This window comes from Anguilla rostrata, chromosome 3 (assembly GCF_018555375.3).
Source record: "Anguilla rostrata isolate EN2019 chromosome 3, ASM1855537v3, whole genome shotgun sequence".
Lineage (NCBI taxonomy): Eukaryota > Metazoa > Chordata > Actinopteri > Anguilliformes > Anguillidae > Anguilla > Anguilla rostrata.
In genome coordinates this window covers 33,963,798-33,976,113 of record NC_057935.1, presented here as the reverse complement: position 1 = coordinate 33,976,113, position 12,316 = coordinate 33,963,798, and the positions used below count along the sequence as shown (strand labels likewise).

At 38.5% G+C, this 12,316-nt stretch overlaps 1 protein-coding gene across 5 annotated transcripts; it reads right to left on the bottom strand.

The window, feature by feature from the left end:
* Window positions 1-280: 280 nt before the first annotated feature.
* Window positions 281-8,528, bottom strand: hnrnpa3 (heterogeneous nuclear ribonucleoprotein A3). 5 transcript variants are annotated; one of them, XR_010328987.1, is made up of 13 exons: window positions 8,405-8,528; window positions 7,132-7,254; window positions 6,689-6,835; window positions 5,780-5,990; window positions 5,465-5,554; window positions 4,894-4,935; window positions 4,691-4,774; window positions 4,523-4,588; window positions 3,293-3,424; window positions 3,041-3,166; window positions 2,861-2,937; window positions 1,196-1,262; window positions 281-791 (listed from the first exon to the last, which is right to left on the bottom strand). XR_010328987.1 is itself a non-coding variant. In XM_064327279.1 (12 exons), exons 1-11 carry the CDS (start codon window positions 8,408-8,410, stop codon window positions 2,882-2,884), a joined length of 1,083 nt encoding a protein of 360 aa, XP_064183349.1. In that variant the 5' UTR covers window positions 8,411-8,528; the 3' UTR covers window positions 281-1,262; window positions 2,861-2,881. The 5 variants fall into 5 exon arrangements, 4 of the variants coding, with proteins under 4 accessions (XP_064183349.1, XP_064183348.1, XP_064183351.1 ...); XM_064327279.1 differs by having other exon boundaries at window positions 281-1,262; XM_064327278.1 differs by lacking the exons at window positions 281-791; window positions 1,196-1,262 and adding an exon at window positions 1,985-2,770.
* Between the last annotated feature and the right edge of the window lie 3,788 nt (window positions 8,529-12,316).

The following is a 12,316-nucleotide window of genomic DNA, read 5'->3' as shown; positions in this document are numbered from 1 at the left end:
CAAGATGTGTATAATAAATCAGAAGCCTGAAAATGTAATCACTCCAATGTGTACAAAAGAGAGAACTGAGCCGTACAAACCAGTTACACCATTTTTTGGGAAACTTTTTATTCAATACCAACATGTCTGAAATTTAATGAATACAGAATAAAACCTCCATACGATTAATTATTAGATTTGTTTACACATTGTAGTACAAAAAAATACACATTGACAGCACCAGTTTAGACTCTACAAAAGTGTGTTACATTTAATTTTTATTTTTTTTTACAAATGGGTTCATTGATAAAACAGCATTTTGTGATTCTTCTTGTGAGGAGCTGTCTTTATGAAAATTATGAATATATTCACCTTTGATTGGATACTGAATTTACATTAGAATGCCTACTTCAGTCATGGGTCACAAAATTCTCACAGAGAAATACCACTGGGACCCTAAGATGGCCGTTCATCATTTGTACAATGACACTTGAAAAGGCAATATAAAGCTTATTTATACTTACAGCATATTCTTATTTATATTTATTGCAGAATTCTTGAATGGACTGTAACATACTGAGGTTCACTAATAACAATAATAATAATAATAATAATAGAATGTACTGTTATTCACTTTTTTTAAAAATTCTCGCTTGGTGCACAAACCAACAAAACTAATTAACTGTGAATGCTGTTTAAAAAACATGCAACCATTTAGGTAATTTCCCCTACTCAAAAAAACAAAAAACTTTCAGTTGTGTAACTTTCAGATATTATGCCTTACCTTAAATTGTTCCAGCATAGCAGCAGCTCTAGAAGTCATAGGAAAAATTGCATCCTCTTTCAAATAGGTGGTCATACATTGAAAAGAAAAACTACAGTATACATATAGTTCTTTGGAACTTCAGATTAAAATGACTTGAATAAAAACTTATTGTCAAGGTCAAGGGAAGAATTTGAAGCCAATATACAGTATGCATCATAATTCTACAATATAGGTTGTAATTCTCCAAATGACTCTGGGTACAGTGGGTTTAGTGCAAGTGTCTCACAAACACTTTAATAAAGCATGGATTGGCCAAGTCTATACCGTATGAACGTCAGTTAGTTTACTGTGCATTTAGTGCATCCAATAGGCATATTTGTAGAAAAGTTTGAATGGTCTTATGAGTGCTTTGTGTACTTGTATACATAGTGGGGGAGGGGGGAGCCTTACCCATCCAGAACTTTCGATGTTTACGTGTCATAATAGATTTTCAGTCATTTCAGCCATCTTTTCCAATCTGTAAATCAAGCAAAGCGATTACTCTTACCTGGCTCTATGTTACTGCTCCATCTTCTTAAGTCAAGTAACTGTACGTTACTGTTTGAAAAATTTAAAATCCTTGTACTCACTCCCCTTCCTCTTTTAGGTCTGAAACCTGATGACCTAGCGTGCATTTTCTGCCCAACTGCAGTAGCTACTACTCAACGGGACTCCAAAAACATCCGGCAAATCTCGCTAGTCTTTCTTGGCTAGCGTCAGCTGTTCTTGGAAGGGTACAGCTAGCCTGGAGAAGCCCGCTACTGGCACAGAATAGCGCACGCCTTCCTCCCAGGCTTCGGATCTCCACGCTGCCTCCTCTGTCCTGCAACAACATGCTGACTGGACTGGTCCACTGTGCTGGGGCCCGGGTATGAAGCTGTCTTAGCCATCTGGGTTCTGGGTTCACTGGCCTACTGAGGCCCAACTGCAGTGTCATGTGGAGTTAATAATCCTGCTTGTGTAAGACTGGTTCTGGCAGATTTAAGAATTCCACACTAGGCCTAGCAGAAGCTCTCTTGCCATTGATTCAGGAATTAAAGGAAAAAATTCAAAAGGAAATAAAATTAACCGGAAAAACACACACAAAAAAGATTTCCGGTGATATTTGGTGTCTATATTTCACAATTGTCACAAGTACAAGAGAATAACAAAAAAAACTTCCACCTCCTTCTGACCCAATGACGCACTATACTTCAGTCGGGAATTTACTAGACAACTTTATTAAATCTGGATTTCACTTGTCAAAATATTTAACAATCTAGAATTCTATTTATACATGTGTGGATTACATGCCCTTATATGAAGCCAAATACCATCTAGACTGCTTTGACTCAGGTTTGGTCAAGTGTTACACTAATCAAAAGGATCACACATAGCACTTATAATACAAATTAGGATTCACTTGATATTAAAAAACACAATAATTTACTAAATACTTTGATATTCAAAAAGAATAGATGGACATCTTGCAGTGAATCTGCTGCCCTTTTTTCTCATATCTTTACGGAACTCAATTTCAATTTTAAAGTAACATAATGGTGCAGTCATGCAAAACTAACAACAATCTCCAAAACAACAACAAAAAAACACCTTATGACTCATTTCAAGAACTGACTACACATGGTCAGTTAAAAAGAGTTCCTTGTTTTTATTCCTGATACCACTAACACAATATACATGGGCAATTCTTTTTTGATGCAAAAAAATGAAAGAGAAAAGGGAGGGGGGATCTAGAAACAAGTAAGACCTCAGGAATGTACATCTAACAGACACTGTTTCTTCACTCAGTAGCTACACTTGCACTCTGTAGCTAGTGGATTCAGTCCTTATCCGGGCTCCTGTTTAAGCTGCGGTAACTTTTTTCTGACTAGGGCTCCTGGCTCCTTCAGTGTTCCTCTAAAGCCCTCAGACGACTGCCTGAAAAAGTAACCTGCAGCTTTCCTGACCACTCCTCTGCTCACATCCTCTCCTGCTAAGAACTGTAGCCTGTTGAATGGATACAGGACAAAACAAATTATTATTCTACCATCACAAACTCTTATTCTGTGCAATAGAGAAATGCTGAAGGCTACTTACCAAATCAATGACAGAAAAAAATTAATATCGCCGGGAACCGTAGCCACCCCCGCTTCCACCACTAGAGCCATAGCCACCTGTGAAGCAAAAGGGTGTGATTGGATCACAGAAGGACATGCAGTGAACAAGCCGCCACAGTCGGTCAGTTGAAAATGTGCCCAGCTCCGAGACAGTATTTACCGCCATAGGGCCCGCCCGAGTTCCTCCCGCCAAAGCTGTTTCCCTTCATGGGGCCGTAGTTGGACTGCTGTCCACCATAGTTCCCAAAGTCATTATAGTTTCCTCCACCACCGCCACCAAAGTTGCCTTCAAATCAGTCAAACAAAAAGTTCAGTGAGAACACTGTCTCCAGGAACTCATACTTTCACAGACATTTTCAGTAGCCATGAGGTCTTATACCTCGAGCAGGACGGAATAAGAGTTGAGGGCTACCTCCAAAGTTGCCTCCATCATTGTAGTTATCGTATCCTCCGAACCCTCCGCCCTGGTTTCCATACCCAGGACCACCGCCTCCTCCATACCCACCACGGCCTCCACCATAGCCAGGTCCCCCACCGTAGTTTCCTAAAAGGACACATAAGCAACACAAAAGATATATTTTGTGATCAAAAAGAGCGCTGAAAAGACTGGACAGTGGCCTTACAATGTTATACTGCCATGAGCTCAGTTAACGGCGGGAGCCAATAAGGACAGTGAAAAATGTGAACTAACTTGTGTGAATAACAAGTGACACGAAACACACTGACATTTTCTGTGCTGTATACCAGTTTACATCGCTTTATTTCTGGAGCCTAAAGCCTTAAAGAGTGATCAGATCAGGACGAGATGCCGTATGACCTAGTCGTGCGAGTCATAATGCCATATGAACTAAAGTGAGCCACTGTCCAGTGTCTACTGTACTAACATTCCGATTCTACGGTCGGTCAGTGATCTGTGACCAACGTGGCCCTCGTCCTTTAATCTTCTCTCTTCTAGCGCAACACTCCGCTTCTGTGCTAGCTCAGTGGCGCCAGACAGATTTGAACAACCTGAATTGTGAATTAGACCGGAATCGCCACTTGCCTAATCAGCAAGTGGCTGAGCAGCTTTTTACTTGCCCTGGACACGCGTTGTTGTTGAGCCCCGCTGCTAGATCAGCTTGTTTAATGCCATGCTTCTTAGCCAGTGTGTTGATGAACACCTGTTTGTGCAAAATTGGATCTGGGCTGGCATGAAACCGTTTAGGTATACTCAGTTGGAGAAATTATGGTTTCGCCATGTCAGCTTTTGCTTGGGCAACACGTCTCAGAGCAACACTGTGGAAGTGCCTGACTTCTATATGTTAGTGTGTGTTATGAATCGGCACTTGTTTTATGTCCATAGTCCACAACTAAAACTACTTCTATGACAGCAGTTTGCGTCAGACAGAGCGATTTCGCTTTAAATCTCTCTAAAACTGCCTAGCTCATTTTCCTCTTTACCCCTTTGCCATGGGCAGTGTAGCAGTAGCATGCCACTGCTCAGATCTCAAGCCATAGCTGTGCAGTCTTAAACACATTTTGTCATTGAAAGGGTTGGGTCACAGAAAACTAATAAAGACAAAAATAAGCTTTCCAGTATATAAATTCCAGCCCCACCGTAAACAGTAAAGTAAAAAAAAAAAGTAAAGTAGGAAAGACATACCATCTCCACCAAATCCATTGTAGCCGCCACCATCACCATAACCTCCTCTGCCTCCTCCATATCCACCTACAGGGTGGGTAAAAGTTTGAGTAAAGATATTCTTGTATGCATGTCAGTGGCAGCCTGTTTTTTGCAAAAAAAAAAAAAATCTAATCAAACGGCTCCTACCAGAAAAGTTGCCTCCGCGGCCAAAGTTTCCCCCACCGAAATTTCCGCCTCTGCCCATGAAGTTTCCTGAACCTCCGCCCCTATCTGTGAAAAAACACCAACGTTTATGCCCCTGCAGCTTGCCCACATCGTGCAGTCCCACAACCCGAAGGGGAAAATAAACACAATTTGGTCTTTTGGGAAAGCAAATACTTTTCACCAACAGCGCAGTACGGATGGTCTCGGAGTCATTTCTGTAGAGAGATCTGTTGACACAGAGTCCTTCCATCATTTTTATTGCATAGCACAGAGTGCATGATGTACAAACTAAATAATGCTAAGAGTAGGTTTTCCCAGGGTCCTGGCTGCATTCATAATCAGACATACTCAATCTGGCCATCTTATCGCTCTAAGTTTAACTAGCAAAAAAAAAAAAATCCCACCTCTTCTCAGAATCAGATTTGTTGTGTGTCCTTATACAAAAAGGTACCCCGCAACACCCATACGAATGCTACACACTGATGGGTCTGGGGCGGATGTTGGGCCCCCCTCCATTGTAAAGTTATTTTGAGATTCACACAATGTGCAATGTAAATATGAATTGCATTAATTATCACCATCATCCAATAGAATTACCATTATTATGACCACTATGTGGATTTTACACGGCCTATCCTACCCCTGGTTTTGTGTAAACTTCCCATCACTCCCAAACCAAACCCAAACAACTGGAAAATCCTGTTTTTTTTTTTCAAACCAGAAAATCAAACAAGCAAAAGACTGCAGTCTACTTACTCCTCTGATTGGATGCTGCCTGCATTTCCTGTTTGGAAAGCGCTTTCCTGACCTCACAGTTATGAGAGTTTATTGTGTGGTATTTCTGTGCTGTTGCAACGAGAGAGACAAATGTATTTTAAAACAAAAGACAGAAGGTTGAGCGAAAGGCACATTCTTTACAGTGACATGAAAATATGAGATTGCAGACTGCCAAACAGGGATTTTGGTCACACATTTCTTCTGAAGCATAGCAAAGCAAGAAAACATTTTGATTTAACAGTCCCGCTTTCATATACATCAGAAAGGTGTGTCAGAGAGTGTGATAATAATTACCGACGATTTTGTCCACCGTGTCATGATCGTCAAAAGTGACAAAACAAAAGCCCCTCTTCTTCCCGGTTTGGCGCTCCTCCATCACTTCAATGCTTTCAATCTTCCCATAGGTCTGAAAATACTCTCTCAGGTGGTACTCCTCTGTGTCTTCCTTGATCCCTCCTACAAAGATCTTTTTCACTGTCAAGTGGGCTCCTGGCTTAGAGGAATCCTAAAGACAGAAATACAAGTGCTGAATCTTTATCTGCCCAACGTGGAGAACTGGATGCAGCATTTACAATAAAATCAAAATGATGCTATCCACTATTAATATAATAGTATAAAAATGTATACAATAGTGCTTTAATAAAAAATGATTTTATGTATGACATAGTCTAAAACATGGCTTCATTAACATGGCCTGTGTCAAGCTTTCCACTCCTCAGTAAATGTTTATTTTTTAATTTTTTAATTTCCACCAACATCTCAACTGAGGTTAATTAAACAGGCATAAATTCTTAAAACCTTTTCATTAACATATATGTCAACACAATGTAGGTTTGATTAGCTGACCTTTTGAAAAAGCAATTATGGAGTTGCAATTGTGCGGTTGGAATGAAAACCAGCACACACACAAAAAAACATGAAATTGGGTTAGTTTGAGTTGGGTGGGAAATTGTGTTCAAATCACAGTATTGTTTATGTAAATGCTTCCAGTAGCAAATAGTCCAGAAGTCACCAATTTTGTTTGAGGGCATTACATAAAAAGCAGTGCTGTTAATACCAACGCTAAGCAGTATCAGGACACTTCGTTATGACTGTAAGAGAATGTATTTTTTTCTTCATTTGAGAAAACTTGTGTTCAGGAAGTGACACGTTTCATCACTTCCCAATAGCCGTTGGAAAGAGGCAGAACAGTAAGGGGCTCACCTCTCTGGAAACTGCTCTTTTGGGCTCTACGACACGCCCGTCCACCTTATGAGGGCGGGCCGCCATAGCAGCATCCACCTCCGACACGCAGGAATACGTCACGAAACCAAACCCTCGTGAACGTTTATTCGCAGGGTCCCGCATGACCTTCACAACACAGTCAACAGTTAGGCAAAAAACGACTATGAACTAGTCCAAAAAGACCTGTATTTGTGTGAATAAAAATTACCAAATGAGAAATTACACGCAAACTCAGTTACAATTTTGGTACCCGGTTCTTGTAGAAAATTGTTTTATCTAGACGGTCAAGTAGCCTAGCTCATCCCGTCCATATTCATAAAATTTTATAGGTTTCATCTTAAGCTTCATCACATTGCATTTAATTGAAAACACAATCAATTTAGAGACCTGGGAAACTGCAAAGCTTTAAAGGACATACACACCACACAATCGGTTAGCTTTCCCCATTGCTCAAAGTGGCTCCTCAGACTCTCATCTGTCGTTTCAAAGCTCAGGCCCCCGATGAATAGTTTCCGGAGCTGCTCAGGCTCCTTGGTGTCATGGCCCTGTCGACATTAAGAATAAGAAATAGGGTTCGTGACCATTAAAATAACTGCAAACCTTACAGTACAGACTGTGTTACATAGCCTAATGACCATTTTGGGTGCAGGAAGAAGCAGCCTGACAGCCTTTTTATTATTAGGGATTAAAAAGGCTAAAATACTCGTTTTGATGTTAACAAACCATTTTATTTAACGTAGCTATACAGCTCAACTTACAGTAAGAAAGCGTGAAAAGTACCGCGTATCGCCATTCCTTCTTCCAGCCCACCCTTTTCTGAACGTTGCATGTAAAATAAATGTTTTCCAGAAAAACAGCAAGCCGATAAACTAGCAAGCCAAATGTGTCTTTCGTTTCTTGTTTACGTCCGTAATAAACGACAATAGCCTATAGTGTGACACTGTTATATAATCCATAGGCTAAATGAACAGACCCCCCCCCCCTTAAGTACAATACCAGCTGCAACAGCGCGACAGGCTTGGTGACAGATTCCAGATGTTTCACACAATATCGACACAGTCCATTTTCTTCAAAAGGCAAAACATCAAAGTGAAATTAGACGCGCTCAAGATAGACATTATGTACGTTCGTCTTTCGATGAAGTAATTCTCCATGAAACGACAAGAACGACACCCGAAGCGCATAGAAAATTCTATTTGAAAGGATCCCTCCATACGCCATTTTAGGTTGCTTTCCTATCATCCCTCCATATTGTAGGCTAAACTGGCTAAAGCGCAAAGGAATTGCCGAAATTGCAGACATATTCCAAATTTCCATAACGTAGCTATGAGTCGTAGCACACAACGATAGTGATCTGTTTTTATAGAGAGATAAATACTACAATTTTACAGCCCGATACTCCCCTTTGGAAAACGGTCTTGCAGCTAGCTATGGGACAAAATTCCTAGCTGTCAATGATAGATTTTTACGTCGCTACAGATATCGGTTCCTCCGACCAGGGACATAGCGTACAACTAAGGTAGACTGGAGCTGAATAAGTCTTGTTTAGTAATTCGTGTAGCTTACTCGATGTTCACCGTTTCAATATTTTTAAATTTTACACAATAATTCACAACTTCACAACCACACCAATTTAACTAATAAAAGTGCATGCATACGCTACTCATACTGAAAATACACTAATAATATCATCACCTCCATTTTGCGGCGCACTATTTTCTCCTCAGCTGTAAACGGAAGAAGGAAGTGCAACCTCCCACGTGATGGATATACCAGGGTACAAATTCACAGAGCTGCAATGTTAGGTAAGTAGCTAGCTGCTGTCACTGGACTCAAGGCTCTCTATTGAAGCAAATTTGGTTATGATACAGCGATTCTAACCTCTAACTGTTACTTCGTTTGTCAACATTTATCTTAGCATAATTTCATCTAACCAACTTCAGAAGAAGTCATTCATATCTGTAACAAACATACAATATCATAAAATTAAAGAATCTTAACAGTTTGTTTCTATTTATGAGTAAAAACATTTTAGTAAAGAGCATCACATTCGTCATGTCTCCCCAGTCCCAGTTTTATAAATTAAATGAACTAATGAAAGACGGTTTGATTAAAATCATAGGCAAGAAATTATAACAATGTAACAAACCACTAAGATAAGCGGGCTAATGGTTAATATCTCTCATTCACATTTGAATATTGTCAGGATAATTTTTGACATGATAGATAGGCTATATGAATTCATAAAAATAATCTAACAGAGGTCTTATATTTTTTACTATCATACAAAAAACACATTGGGCATCTCGAAAAACAAAATTCATTTAAACTAATCGGTGGCGGCAGGAGTAGCAGCAGTCACCACCATCTCCAGCACCATCATCATCATCATCATCATCATAAAACTCTGGATATTTTTTGATGAAAATTCAATACCAGGTTTTACTCATTCAAATTTAAAGTATGATAAAACCATAGTATAAACATTACTGAAGAACAGTGGGAAATCTGAGTGACTCTATTCCAGGGTGGGGTCTGTTCAGAATTTTGTAATTGATTCCAATTCAATTCATGAATTGTAATTGGAATATAAAAAAATCTCCAAGATGCAGAATTTGAATTTGAATAACAAGAAGTGGACATTTTAAATAACATTTAAAGAAAATCTCTTAATTCATAAAACATTAAATTCTCATTTATCTGGACAAACACACCTCCATTAGCTTCCAAAAAAACATCGGCTTTCAGATACCAATTCATGTTATGAAAATATTTTCCCATTTTCAATTGTTTTTTATTCATAATTTCAGTAATGGATTCTGGGAAATGCATTTTTCAAATATTTATCAAAATTAAAATGAATGAATCATATACTGCATGAAAACTTGAAACTTCTATCTTAAAGCATTATTGAAATGCGGTGCTTCTTAAAAAAATAATTTTAGCTATGTTAAATTTGGAAATAATCCTTGTAAAAATACAGTCAGGTCCAGATTTATTGGCACCTTTGATGCGCAAGAAAGAAAACAAATAGCAATTTGTTTTCAACATGTGGAAAATATGGGACTTTGCTAATGATTCAATGGAACCGATAAAAATATTACACTACAATATTACAAAAAATTATAATATTATTTCCAAAAAATAGGTTTCACAATTATTGGTACCTTTGTGATTAGTTCTTGGTGCGGTGCTGTAAAGATTACAGCAACAAACCTTCTCCTGTATGTAAGTTTGGACAACACATTTGGAGAGATCCTGAACTATTGCTCTATGCAGAACATATCAAGAATCTTGATATTGTTCAGTTTACACTTATGGACTCAAAGCAGATCTCTGGTTTTCTGTATGTTTGTCTGGTGACTGGCCAATGCATAATCATTGATTTTGTTCTCATAGAACCATTTTTGTGCTGATTTTGAGGGCCGTTTGCAGTCTTTACTTTGCTGGAAGGTTCACATTTGGCCAAGGCTCAGCCTCCTGGCAGAGGCAAACCCATTTTGGGCTTAATCGTCCAGGTGCTTTGTGTAATTCATTAGGCCATTAATCTTAACAAGAGCCCCTGGACCACTGGCAGAAAAACAACCCCAATGCATCAATGATCCGCAACCATAACTGACAGTTGTCATGAGGTACTTTTCTTTGTATGTATCGTATCCCTCTTTTGATGCCAGACATGCCAATGGTGAACAATGGTGAAGTTCAGTTTTTGGTCTCATCTGGACATAGTACCCAGTTCCAATCATGATGTTTAAGACGCTTGAATTTCTTGCTCTGAGTGAAGGCTTTGTTCATGCAACCGTTCCAAAGATCCTGTTGGTACGGAGGTGGCATTTTACGGTTGATTTTCAGATTTGTGACTCCAAGATGCAGCTAAACTCAGTTCTTAAACTGTGATCTTTGGGTTTTTCTTTGCCTCCCTCACTATCTTCCTCACTGTGTGTGGGGACAACACGCACCTGTGTCCTTTTCCTGGTAAGTGTGCAACTTCCAGATGCTTGAAACTTTTTATTATTGCCTTGACAATGGTTAGCGGAATGTTGAACCATTTATGTTTTTTTGTTGTTGTTTTTTTTTACCCATTACCTAATTTGTGCTGGTGAATAACTGTAGACTTTGATATTACAGTTCTTTGACTTTCCCCATGGTGATTGATGACAAAGAGATTTTATTTGAATGCAATAATTGCAAATAAAAGTTAAATAAAAATACTTTCCCTGTACATTGGATAATGTCATCATCTGTATTTATTTACCCCCCCCCCCCCAAAAAAAAAAAGAAAAGAATTTATTTGGATTGTATAATTCTCTTGTCAATGCAGAATAGACCTACAACCCTGATCTATTCACATAGCATGTTTAGAATTTGCCACTTATTTCTTCTTTGCCACTTTTTCTTACAGAAGAATACTTTAATTTCCCTTTAATAATTTGAGATTCTATTAACAGTTTTTCATTGTTTATTGAAAACACTTGTTTTAGTATAGAAGTCTAATTTACCATGTCAGGTCACCAGTATTAGGTTTTTCCCTATATTATTGCATTGACTAATGCTACAAAGTGAAGGAGGTCCTGCTGTTTTATTTACAAGAGAAGACATTATTCTCTGTGTTCCACACAATTGTTCTAAAAATAATATCGTAACGTGAAGTAGGCTGATTTTATTGTATCCGCCACGCACGACCAAAACATAACGTAAAAGGGTTATTAGACTGCCATCTTCTGGTAACTTTTTGTGACGCACGTCGTTGTATCTTACGTATGTGCTGGCACAATTTTAACAAATTGCAGAATATCTGTACAACTGTGCAATCACTTAACAAATCACTCAACAAAAATAACTTACAATTATTTTATATATTATACCGGATTAAGTGATCCAATATATACTGTGAGTTGTCTGTGTTGCCTCTGAATCTAAATTTAAGCCTGAGAATGTTAGCTATCTTTACATGGGAAATCCTGCTCCTTTCATGTGAAGACATGTGGAGCAATCATTTACAGGTAAACTCGTAAGGAATTGTTCTGTGGGTTCCTCATACTTGAGAGAGACCAGCTAACGTGTGTGAAAGTGTGAATGTTCTCAAAAAGCCCATTTCGGGATGTGATGGGTGGTATATGTGATGATGGCATGTAGATAGTTCATTCTTGCAACACTAGAGGTACAGACCTCGACTCCCTTTGAGAATAATAATGGAATGATAACAAAAGTGCCTCTGAATTTATGACTGTTTTATGGGGTGGAATAATGCCTGTTATTACCATTACAGTGAGCCAGAAAAAATACAGCCATAATAAAAAATAACAATATTTCAATATCATTAAATGTGACTTTTATTTATTGTCAATTTATAGTCTGAAAGGTGCCTGTACCTTTTTTGAAATTTCCACAGCATGGGTTAAACATAAAAAAGAGAACAGTGGGGTCTTTTTTGTGAGCTTTTTTTTTTTTTAAATGTGAAAAAGCTGATACGAATGCAAGGGAGATAACTGAAGATGTGTAAAAAAAGATAACAAAAGAGAATAAATGTCTTTATGTGTTTTAAAAAGCTTACCTATTATACATCAGTGTCTAACATCAAGCTACATGCCAGCTTAGATTCATCAC